At 56.8% G+C, this 12,328-nt stretch overlaps 1 protein-coding gene across 2 annotated transcripts in view; it reads right to left on the reverse strand.

Moving 5' to 3' along the window:
* The window catches only part of BCAS4 (breast carcinoma amplified sequence 4), an 89,722-nt gene extending 81,151 nt beyond the window's left edge, over nucleotides 1–8,571 (reverse strand). For both annotated transcript variants that reach the window (XM_039230034.1, XM_039230033.1), the window contains exon 1: nucleotides 8,241–8,571. In XM_039230034.1, coding sequence (XP_039085965.1) covers nucleotides 8,241–8,420 — 180 coding nt within the window. In that variant the 5' untranslated portion in view covers nucleotides 8,421–8,571. The remainder of the gene's footprint in view (nucleotides 1–8,240) is intronic.
* Nucleotides 8,572–12,328: the final 3,757 nt, after the last annotated feature.

Here is a 12,328-nt window from a genome sequence, read left to right on the forward strand (position 1 = left end):
AGGAAGTCCCCCACGAGGTATTTATCCTAGACATACTTGCACAAATGCAAAATGAGTACAGAGATTCTCCTGCAACAGACTTTGTGAGAATAAAAGAATCCGTGTAACCCAAATATCCGTCTATAGAGGAATGGCTGCCCGGATTGTAATCCAGACAATGCAATTCTGTTTAGCAGCTAAAAATAATCGGGCAGCTCTCTACGTACTCAGACAGAAAGGTCTCCAAGATATATTGAGTGAAAACAGCAGGGTGCACAAATGGGAGGGAAGAGGTGGGGACGGGAAAGGACCCTTCGTGCCCGCTGGAAGGGGACAAAGACAGAGGCATTGGTGGCCTCCACAGGCAGCAGCGAGGGGCTGGGGAGCTGCGGGGTGGGGGGGGTCCTATACCTCTCCATGGGCACTGGGACCCGGGGTGTTGTGACATGTTCATACACTCTTTATTTTTACTTTTTAAAAATGTTTATTTCTGAGAGAGACAGAATATGAGCAAGGGATGGAGGGTGGGGAGAGGGAGAGAGAGAGAGAGAGGGAGAAAGACAGACAGACAGAATCTGAAGCAGCTCCAGGCTCTGAGCTGTCAGCACAGAGCCTGACGTGGGGCTCGAACCCACGAGTCGTGAGATCATGACCTGAGCTGAAGTCGGATGCTCAACTGACTGAACCACCCAGGCGCCCCAACGCTTTTTACTTTTAAAATAAAACTTATTTCTTTTATTTTTTAAAAATTTGTTTATTTTGAGAGACAGAGAGAGAGACAGAGAGAGAGAGAGAGAGAGACCGTGCACACACAAGCAGGGGAAGGAAGAGGGAAGTCTCGAATCCCAAGCAGGCTCCGCGCCATCACCATTAATGCAGAGCCTGATGTGGGGCTCGAACCCACAAACCATGAGATCATGACCTAAGCCGAGACCAAGAGTTGGATGCTTAACTGTGCCACCCATGTGCCCCACAAAACTTATTTTAAAAGCAAACCTGGGCGCACCATGTTAGCAGTGCAGAGCCTGCTTGGGACTCTCTCTCCCTGCCCCTTCCCCACTCACACACACTCTCTCTCTCAAAACGAATAAATAAATCTAAAAAAAAAGAAAGAAAAGAAAAACCAACTCAAATTTATTTTACAAGAACCCACAGGCCCAATTTCCATCACACCCGCACCAAGGACTAAATTCAGAGCGCGACACAGCGCCAGGGGCGCCGATGGACCCTGCGCTTGGCACCTGCATTTTGCAAAAACCAAAACCCAGAATCGACAGCGGGCCTCACGCACGCGGGTCAAGAAGTTCACCCCGGATTTCTAGGCCCCCAGGAGGCCGCGCTGCTGAGCAAGGACTCGTGACCTTCGGCGCAAGTGGAGGCCGAAAGGCTGAAGTCCCCAGTGGCGGACACTAGAGATGTGAGTGTGCGTCACTGCTCCACAGCTGCTCCGTCCCCACGGACAAAGTGTCCCCCACGCATTCTCCCTCCCGGCGCCGCGCACGGCGTCTGCACCCAGTACCTGCTCCGCGAACGTCTGCGGAAGGAGCGAGCGAGCAATCGTAGCTGCTGTGCCAGCCTGCTGCCCAGGGGCCGGACCCTGCGCCGGGCGGTGCCCGCGGCTTACCTCGTCCGCCTCCACCCCCGCCAGATGGGCAGACGAGGCAGAGAGGGGCGCCGAGCACAGGGCAGAGACCCGACCCCCGGCCAGGCCACGGCCCCCCGACACCCAGCCTGAGCAGGAATGGGAAGCCGGGGCGAGGCCACACCTCTGTAAAGGACGCTTCTGTAACGGATACGTGTGAAGCCACTCAGTGTCTATGGACGAGACAGCCGATAAGACAGACAGGGTCCCTGATGGGGCCGCGGCCGGACGCAGGGCGGTCACCAAAGAGGGGAGCCACATGGCCCCTACCAGGCTGGCCGTCAGAATCACCAGGCCAGTGTTGACCAGGCCAGACCCCCAGGCAGCAACCACGGTGATCTCCGGCCCGGCGCCCTGCGCGAGAGCTTTCAGAGTCCCAGGGTCCTGGTGACACCACACCAGAGATGTTAGGAGGCCCGGGCGGGCAGTGTGGCGGAGGCGGCAGGCATCAGCAGTTTTTCAGAAGGTCCCCTGATGACTCCAACCTTCGGCGGAGTTTGGGGACCCCGCCCTAGAGCAGTGCTCTCAACCTTCCCCCTCCCCCGCCTCACCCCACCCCTGCAGACTGCTCCACCCTCACCTCCTATTCACAGATGCGTGAAATCGTGTGTCTTTGCCTTTTAAGTTGTTATACACACCACGCACGCCTCCGTGCGCCTGGCCGTACCCCGGCGGCGGGTCCCCCACACAGAGCTGCCTCGCTGAGCGGCCGTGAGCCTCCCCTGTCCACCCGCCCGTGCTGATGGCACTGAGGCCCTGCGATCAGCCCCCCATCTCCGGGAACCTCTCTGTCTGAAAGCTTCTCGGTTGGTGAGGAAGGCCGGCGAGACTGGGAACCTTTAGCCAAGGCTCTGGGACGGCGGCCCCCACTGCTGGGCGGCTCTGCGGGGACAGGCAGGCACTTCCTTCCAGAAACACTGCTGGCCTCCAGCTCCGGCCGTGGCCTTGGCCCCCCGCACCCCCACAGGTTCTGATTCAGGGAAATGGCCGGCTCAGTCCACGTCCACTTGAACGCCGCACTTGCGGGCCCCCTGCGGCCCCTCCAGCACATTCCAGCCCTGCAGCCATGAGTCCGCAGATCTGAACATGTCTTTCGCCTGCTCACGGCCAGCTCACCCGCGCTGGTGGCCCGGAGCCTAGAATCAAATCCAGGGTCCTCCCTGTGGCCCCGGGCCCCGGTCTAGCCCTGCCCACTCCTGCCCTTGGCCGCTGAGGTCCCCCCGCGTGGGCACCTCTCTGTTTCCCATGGTCCCCCCTCGGGCCATGCACGTGCTGCTGGAACTGGGCTGGCAGCGTGTGCCTCTGTCACGGTCCCCGCACTCCCCCGCGGTCCCCTTCACACCCCTCATCACCAGGTAGTCACTTGGCTTGGTGGTTACTAGTCTGCCCGTCGCCCCCGCCGCAGCCCCGCCCCCCTGACCACAGCCCCGCCCCTGAGGGCAGGCACCCCCTCTGCCCCGCAGGCCTCTGGCCGGTGCCCAGCACAGAGCATGGCACACAGCAGCTTCGCCAGCAGGGCCTGAGGACTAAATGAATCCAGAACTACATCTGGAGACAGGGCATCGGAACATCCCGAACATGAAAGCCGAAGACGAGCCAGCAGCTCGCAGGACGGGACACGCGGACAGGACGCAACAGAGCAGCCCTTTTCACAAAGAAGCAGCCTCTTCTACGGTTTTCAAGAAACTCAGGGGCATCTTTGGCCAGTTTATGCTTCTCTTCAGTCCAAACACATGGTTTGGAGCAGTCATTCTGTTTCCTCCCTACACGACGACGGAAAAACCAAAGTTCAAGCGTCAGGGTAAACAGAAGCGGATGCTGCCTTCAGTACAGGGGACACAATGGGGAGGGTGGGGGCGCCTGGCGCGCAGTCAGCTGAATATCCGACTCCTGATTTCAGCTCAGATCACGATCCCAAGATTGTGGGATCGAGCCCGAGGTCGTGGGATCGAGCCCCGCATCGGGCTCTGTGCTAACAGTGCAGAGCCCGCTTGGTCTTCTCCCTTCTCTCTCAAATAAACATTAAAAGAAATTTTATTTTAAACGGGGAGGAGTGGGGACTATGGCAAATCGGGCCACAACTAGGAAACATGGACCTAGAGTTACCAGACCAGCTAATATTTTATTTATTCCTAATTTTTTTAATGTTGATTTTTCAGAAACAAAGAGAAAGTGAGCGCAGGGGAAGGGCAGAGAGAGGGAGACACAGAATCAGAAGCAGGCTCCAGGGTTTGAGCTGTCAGCACAGAGCCCGACGCGGGGCTCGAACTCATGACCTGAGATCAGACTGTGAGATCATGACCTGAGCAGAAGTCAGAGGCTTAACCAGACTGGGCCACCCAGGTTCCCCTTATTATTTTTAAGTAGGCTCTGCACCCAACATGGGGCTTGAACTCATGACCCCGAGATCAACAGTTACATGCTCTACCGACTGCGCCACCCAGGCACCCCTTAGTGGATGGAGCATGTGACTCTTGATCTCAGGGTCATGAGTTCAAGCCCCACACTGGGCATAGAGCTTACTTTAAAAATAACAACAACAGATTGCCTAACGTTTTAAATAAATCACAAACTCAGAATTGTTCATGAAAATTCTCCATTTACACAACCCATGTGGACCAATCCAATCACATCAGAGTGTTGGATTCGGCCCCTGGGCCTCAAGTTTGCAAACTCTGATCTAACCCACCTGTGGTTAAAAGACCCGAATGCTCTGTTGCTCTCACCCTCTGCTCACTCAAGCAAAGCCCCTGGGCATGAGAATGTGCCGGCTGACTTCCACCTCAGCCATGAACCTCATCGGTGGGCCAAGCCTGACCTGTGTCCCAGCACAGGAACCAAATAGGATTCTGAAAGAGCCTGGCCAGGAAGTCCCCGTGGGTGGCTCTCTGCGCCCCGCCATCTGGGGGGGGAGGGAGGGGGGTGCCAAGGGCTCGCTTCCCTTGTAAATCAGAGGGGCACCCAAGAGGCAGTGATCTCTCTCCCTGCCATCTCAGAGCAGCTTCGGAGGCGGCCCTGAAACCTCCCTCAAAAGAGGAAGTTCAAACCCAAAAAAGAGAGAAAGTGAGACACAAAACCCTGATTGAACAAATACCCCAAAGGCACCGGAAACAGTAAAACACTCACCTGCCAATCGACCTCAACGAGCCGCCGCCCTGCAGCCATCCTGGGAGACAGAGCAGCGTGGGGCTCAGCTTCCGCCCTCCTCACCAGCTACGCCTCCCTCTGCAACCCCTCCACCAGCTGCTCTTCTATCCCTCAGGGCACCCCTGCTTCTTTCCACCCCAGGGCCTTTGCAAGTTTTGTTTCCTCTGCCTGGAATAGTTTTCTCCTCTTTGCCTGGTCAACTCCTAGTCACACTTCAGGGCTCAGCCTAGAGTGTTGCTGCCTCAAGGAAGCCCTCCATGACTGCAACCCCAACAAAGTCAGTTCCGTGCTTCCTGTTCCCTGCACACTCCTCAGTGGGTACCACTCAGGTCCCAGCTTCCTCAGAGACCTTCCCCACCCCTTGTCTCCCCGACTCACACAGACACCCTCACCCACACCGCCTCATCTAGGGGTTTTGTGTGTTGCGTGTCTGCTGTCTTAGCGTCCTGGAGGCCGGGCCCCTGCGTGCTTCAGTGCTGTCCCCAGCTCCCTCCACGTAGTGGAGATTCAAGGTGTCGAATGAAGCAGGCCCCCTTCATTAGGAGCCCAGCACATCCCTCAGACTGGAGCCCGCTGGTCTCAGGCCCCTCCCATTCCATTTAAAAGCCAACAGTGGGGACGCCTGGGTGGCCCAGTCGGTTACGCCTCCGACTTCAGCTCAGGTCATGATCTCACAGTCTGTGGGCTCAAGCCCCGCGTCGGGCTCTGTGCTGATGGCTCAGAGCGCAGAGCCTGCTTCAGATCCTGTGTCTCCCTCTCTCCCTCTCTCTGCCCCTCCCCTACTCGTGCTCTGTTTCTCTCTCAAAAATAAACATTAAAAAAAGTAATAATAACAGAAGCCAAAAGTGGCCCCGGGAGAAGGGGCCTGCTGTCCGGTCCTGTGCTCACCGGCCCGTCTGCAAGCGGCTTCGGCGCCGACCTGCTAATGAATTAAGCCTTAGGCAGAGGTGGCGAGCGACTGTGGGCCGCCAGTTTCTGCCGCTCCCAGTAAATAAAGTTCAGCAAGCACTGCAAGGGCGTTGATTGCCGCGCCGAGCTGCAGGGAGTTGGGCTGCTCATTACATCCTCACAAACGAGCGCGAGGCAGCCCGAGCCAGAGTTCAAGGCGGCCCGGAGTGAGAAAATGAAGTTAATGCGCGCGGTTTCCCTGCAAGGCTGTCCTTAATAGAGACAGAATGAAGCTGAGGTTTAGCCGCGGGCACGGCGACATCTCTCTGCTGAGAGAGAGGGAGGGAAGGAGGGAAGGAAGAAACGAGGAAGACGCACTCGTTACTTAAACCAGGGAAAACGTGTAGACAACCCAAACGCAATTCCTGGCGGCTCGGCTCGCAAGTGCCAGCACCTCCGTAGGGTGTCCCTTGCTCCATGAGGGCCTCAGTTTTCTCAGCTGTAAAATTGGCCTAAAAGCCGCCTCGCCGCTGGGTCACTGCCAGGAGCAACGACAGTCTGCGCACAGGGTTAGGCGCGCCGCTAGCACACAGCGTGTGCCCAGGAGACGGGAGTGGTTACTTCTTAGCTGTGGGGTACTAGGGAGCCAGAGAATGATGGAGACTCTGCTCTCCAACACGGAAGCCACCGGCCTCATATGGTCACTGAACACTTACAGTGTGGCCGGTCCCAACTGAGGTATGCTGGCAGTTGAAGCTAAAAGCCTGATTTTGGGGGCGCCTGGGTGGCTTAGTCGGTTGAGCGTCCGACTTTCACTGAAGTCATGATCTCGCGGTTCGTGGGTTCGAGCCCCGCGTCGGGCTCTGTGCTGACTGCCAGCTCAGAGCCTGGAGCGTGTTTCAGTCTGTGACTCCCTCTCTCTCTGACCCTCCCCTGCTCACGCTGTCTCTCTCTCTCTCCTAGAAATAAAAAATAAATAAATTAAATAAATAAATAAAAGCCTGATTTTGAAAACCTAGGACCACAAACAACAACAAACACACACACACACACACAAAACCACAAATAAAAACCTCACTTTTTACATTGATCACACGTTGAAAATGACTGATATTTTAGAGGAACTGTGTCTTTAAATATATGGAGACTAATGTCACCTGTTTCTTTTTTTTTCACAGCTCCCAGAATATTTATTTATTTATTTTTTAATGCTTTATTTATTTCTAGGAGAGAGAGAGAGACAGCGTGAGCAGGGGAGGGTCAGAGAGAGAGGGAGTCACAGACTGAAACAGGCCCCAGGCTCTGAGCTGGCAGTCAGCACAGAGCCCGACGCGGGGCACGAACCCACGAACAGCGAGATCATGACCTAAGCGAAAGTCGGACGCTTAACCGACTAAGCCACCTAGGCGCCCCAGCTCCCAGAATATTTAAAATTACAGGAGTGGCTCATTTGTGGCTCAGATTATATTTCTACTGGACAACTCTTAGGGATACATTCTGACACGAAAATATGTCCATGGGATTTTGTAAACTTGAGATGTAATTCACATACCATAAAACCCACCGTCTAACAGCGTACAGCTCTGTGGTTCTCAGTCTATTCACAAAGTTGTGCGACCATCACCACTAATTCCAGAACGTTTTCATCACCCTAAAAAGCCCCGCACCTTATCATTAGCAGTCACTCCCCGTTTATCTATGTTATTTTGAGTGAAGAAAAAAAAAAAGCCACAACGGCATTGCTATATCAAGTAGCGTTTGATGAGAACGGCTACATGCTATTAGGGACCTAGATGCCTACCCGCACTGGTCAACGCGCTTTCTGAGTGTGTGGCATGATGCGCAAGGCGCTGCTAGTGAGGATCGTCTCGGGCACCCGGAGCTGGGGCAGCAGAGAGAAGGAAGACAGTGCTCACCCTTTACCTGATGTATTTCTGTCCTGCTTCTGAGCTTTAAAAAGAGAAGGAGTTGAATTCAACCCTTAAATAACTCCCGGCGACTTGGGTAAATAACTTCCACGGCGCTGTTAACAGACTGGCTTCAGTTGGAAGATGAAGGGCCTAGTTTCAGATCCACTTTTTATTCTGTGCTTTTAAAATAGAAAGTACAGATAGAGACGAGGTATTTTCCCTCTTAGCAACGGCAGGACCGAGGAGGCCTGGTACTTCCCCGCACAGGCGCAGCCTGCCCGCCTCCTCCCGGCCACCGGCACCGGCTGCGCGCAGCGGCGGGGCGCCGGACCCGGGCGGGGGGCGGCCTCCCCAGAGCCCGGCCGATGCCGGCGGGGGGGGGGGGGGCTCCGGATGCGAGAAGACTCTGGGCCCCCGGGGGTCTTGCGGCCGAAGCGGGGAGAGGCGCAACATGCCGCGCATCTCTGGGCAGTCCTCTCTCCGCAAAGGAGGGGGCCCTCGCGTCCGGCGCTCGAGGACGCTGCGGGGACGCCGAAGGTTCGGATTCGGGTCCCCGCGCGCCGGAGGCCGCACCCACCCTCTTCTGCCTCCGGGGCGCGAGGGCGTAGACACCTCCCCCCCCGCCCACCGCCACCCGAGACCCCTCTCCCCCACCTCCATCCCCCGTTCCCTACCTCGGCCGCGGGCTCGGGGGTCAGGAAGAGCGCGAGCTCGCGCGCCCCGCTGCGCACGGGCTCCGGCCGGTCGGCGTCCAGGAGCAGCATCAGGAGCGCGGCGGGGTCCAGCTGGCGGTGGCTGCCCGGGAGCCGCTGGCCGGGTCCCGGCCTCGGAGCCCCGCCCCCGCCCCGCTGCATGCCCCGCGGCCCGCCTGGAGGAGGCGGGGCAGGTGCGCACCCGGCCGCGGCCCGCGCCTCCCCGAACGCCGGGCCGAGTGGGCAGCGCCACCCAGTGGCGCGCGGCGCTCACTGCGCCCGGCCCTCGCAGCACCTGGGAAAGCAGAGATTTTCAAACTCGCTTGCATGTTGTCATCACCTGGGACTCCTCAAGCTTCCGAAGTCCAGCCCAGCGCACAGTCCCCGAGGCGGGGACCTGGGCACCAGCGCTTTTGGAAGTTCGCCTCGGGAGTCCTACGGACAGCCGGGTTTGAGACGCGTTTTCGGCGGAATCCGGGCGGCGCCGCGCATCCCAGCCCCCACAGCCCTGGAGAAGGCCCCGGGGAGCTTTCGAAGGCCCGGAAGCCAGGCCTCACCCCGGCGGATTCGGCCGGAATCCCTGGGGGTGGGGCTTGGGCCTCAGGAGGGTTTAAAGCTCCCGGGGTGTCTCCGGCATCCAGGATAGAGAACGGGGTGCTTTCATTTAAAGACCGAAGTCCCCGCCCCCAGGGTCGTCCTGTTCCAGCATCGTGTTTGAGCCGAGCGGAGAGACCTGGAAATTAGAGAAGCGGGTTGTAGCTGTCCTTTTCCTCGCTGGGGCAGCGTGTAGAAAAAACTCCCCCGGGAATCCTCAAGCGCACTGTTTGACCGCCCCCCCCATACACACCCCCGTGGGAGGCTTGTTTAGACCTTCTAGAGAGCGGAGAGGGCGGGGTGCATCCCCCCAAAACAATGCTAATGAGGAAAATCTTTAAAATGGTGAAGAGGTGTGGGGAAGCCTAGAGTTCTAATTTGTCCTATGACGTCTTTTTTTAAATTGTTACATTCGTTTAACAAAATGAAGCTGGGCTTAGGGGTAAATAAATATACGCAACATCCCATGTCCCTCGCCCCCCCCCCCTTAACGGGATTTAGTCCCGTTAAATCTAAATGTATAGTTTTTCTGACCACCCAGGTAGGGGGCATAACACGTCCTCGATCTGTCTTTGGGGTAATCCGTCACTCTCACACCTGCCCCCTGTTCAGTGCTCCACACCCCTGCCCAAACATTCAGACCTTCAGGTCAGAGACGCATTCTGGAAAAATCTTGGCAAAGGGTCGGGCCACAGGTGCTTAGTTACAGGATTGGATAGGAGCCCACAGAACCTGAACTTGGCCACTCATTACCGTCCAGATGTTCCTGATGCTCGGAGCCCTTCCGCTCATCACACAGACAGCCAGGAACCAGGACCCTCACCCCTGCAGGCTGGCTGCGGGCCCTGCCTCTGAAAAGCCTGGAACTGGCTTCAGATTAGTCCAAGAGACCTGGGCACAGCAAACGTCCCCCTGATGGATGACACTCCCAAACATGATGCTAAGAAGAATTTAAAAAAAAAAAAGAGAGAGAAAAGAAGAAAAAGACAAGTTGCAGAAGGCACGCTTAGGGCACGCTGCCATTACCATAAAGTTTTAAAAACATGCAAAACCACACTCTATATTGTGTGTGGATACAGACATATGGAGGAAGAGTATAAAGCTGCACATGGGAGCCGCGGGCCACATTCAGGGAAGCGGTCGAGGGGGGGTGGGGGAACCGAGGAGGGTTATAAATAGGGTTTCACCGATATCTGTGGTGCTTTATTTCTTCTGCTGATGTTTGTTATAACAGTTAAACCTATTCAATGTCCAAAATGACTCATTAAAAGTAAAACGAACAGCAACAACAAAAAGGCCTGGGATATTACCTAAAAGTGCAGCTTGTCCAGTCCCCCTTTCCGGGGAGCCGGGGTGTCTCAGGAAGGATCTGTGCTCTTCTCTAGAAGCTCAGCGATCCGTACCCTAGGCCGGCTGGCCAACAGTCACTTTGTTTTTAGTCTTTTTTTCTCCCCTAAATGTGGTTATGCCTTAGAAACATTTTGCTAAAAATACAGATGCCCGGAGCCCTCCCCCAACTTTCTGAATCAGAATCTTTGGGGAGGAAACATCTGCATTTTAACAGCCCTGCAGCGGGCTCCGATGCTCGCCAAAGTCCGAGAATGACCCCTATTTGAGGGCTCCCTCTTGCTGCGGGCATTTCCCCGGGGACCCCCAAGGGAGGCCAAATCAATGGTTTGCAACAAAGGGGATGAATGTGTAAAAATCTCCTAGCCTCGCAGTGGCGCCCGGCTGCGCCAGCGCCCTGTCCCCGGTCCCTAGCTCTTGGGGAGACCCTGGGGCAGGCAGCAAGCCTGAGGCCTGGCACGCAGCCCGCCAAGGCCGCACCCTGCCCAAACCAGTTTGAACCAGCTGCGGGGATGGAGCCGTGGCGCGTCCCCACGAGCTCCCTCTGGCGCCCAAGCCGGGCTCGGAGCCGCCGCTCTGGTCGCAAGCGCAGGAGCCCTCTGCGGGGGCGGGCAGCGGGCTCTATCCCAGCCTGGGGGGAGGGGGCGCCAGTGGCTGCCAAGCTGGCAAGGACCTCCGGAGCCCTAATCGTAGTCCCTAGCTGGGCCCCAAGGCCATCCGCCCTTCCACCCCCCACCCCCATCTGGCTTCACCTCCAGCTACAAAATGGTTGTGTGTCTGTGTCTTTTCAAGGTCAGGTCCAGCCCAGGCCTCCGGCATACAAGGTTCTAGATTAGCAATGGTTCCCAAGCTTGGCTACACATTAGAAACTGCTGGGAAGCTTCCAGAAAATACTGATGCCCAGCCTCCACCCCAGAGATTGTGATTTAACTGGAATGGGGTGTGGCCTTGGTTTGGGGAGGTTTATTTAAAAGATCCCCCAAGGAATACCATCGGTAGGGGTCCAGTGCTTGCTTAACTCCGTGGGCACTGGTGACCCTAGAGTCCCTCGGCATCTACCACTGTCCTCACTGCTGCAGCGTTCTGAGCACTCACCATATACCAGGCACTGTTCACATAGATGGCATCACTGACTCTCCACCACATCCTGGGAGGTAGGCAGGCCTTGCTGCGATGTCCATTGTACAGATGAAGACTGTGACTGAGAGAGACATTAATTCGCTTGCCCAGGGTAATAACTAGTGTAGGCAGGAGCCAGGATTTCAACTCGGACCATCTGATTCCAGAACCAAACTCCTAACCCACTACTCACCTCCACTACCCACTACCTAACCCACTATCGAACCCACTACCAAACTCCTAACCCACTACCGCCTCCACTACCCACTACCTAACCCACTATCTAACCCACTACCAAACTCCTAACCCACTACCGCCTCCAACAAGACAGTCCCTCTCGGTTCCTGTCCAGCCTCTGCGCCCCCAGCCTGGCCCCGTAGCAAGGCCTGCCCCGCCCCTGAGCTGGCCCGACCTCTCCCCTGCCCTCCCGGAGCACATTCTAGTCATCTCCCTTCTTGCTCATAAACCTTCACGGGCTCCCCAGTGCCCACCGCCTGACGTCAGAGACCACACCCCCGGCCCTACCTTGCCCATCTGTCTCATGGCTTTTCTCTTTGAACCCTAAGTTACAGGCGGGCGCCCCGGAGCGGCGCCAGGCCTAGGGTAAGAGAGGCATGTGGAGAACAAGCTACACGGGCGAAGGGTGTCCTCACATGGTGCCCGGGGCTTACGGGAGCCCTGGCCCCGCAGCGTGTGTCCCTCCTCAGATTCCTGCATTGAACCTGAGCCCCCAGGGAAGGAGGAGGGGCCTCCGGGAGGTGACTGGGTTATAAGAGTGGAGCCCTTGGAAATGGGATCAGCGCCCTTCTACCCCAGATGGCTCCCCTGCGCCTTCCACCGCGTGAGGACACACTGACGAGGTGACGTCCGCCACCCGGAAGCGGGCTCGCACCGGACGCCCAATCTGCTGGTCCTCGATTTTGGGTTTTCCAGATTCTTGGAACTGTGAGAAATGAATGGTGTTCACAGTCACAGCCTATGGGATTTTTTTTTTAATATATATTTTTAAT

This window comes from Hyaena hyaena, unplaced genomic scaffold (assembly GCF_003009895.1).
Source record: "Hyaena hyaena isolate Hyena2069 unplaced genomic scaffold, ASM300989v1 scaffold_42, whole genome shotgun sequence".
NCBI lineage: Eukaryota > Metazoa > Chordata > Mammalia > Carnivora > Hyaenidae > Hyaena > Hyaena hyaena.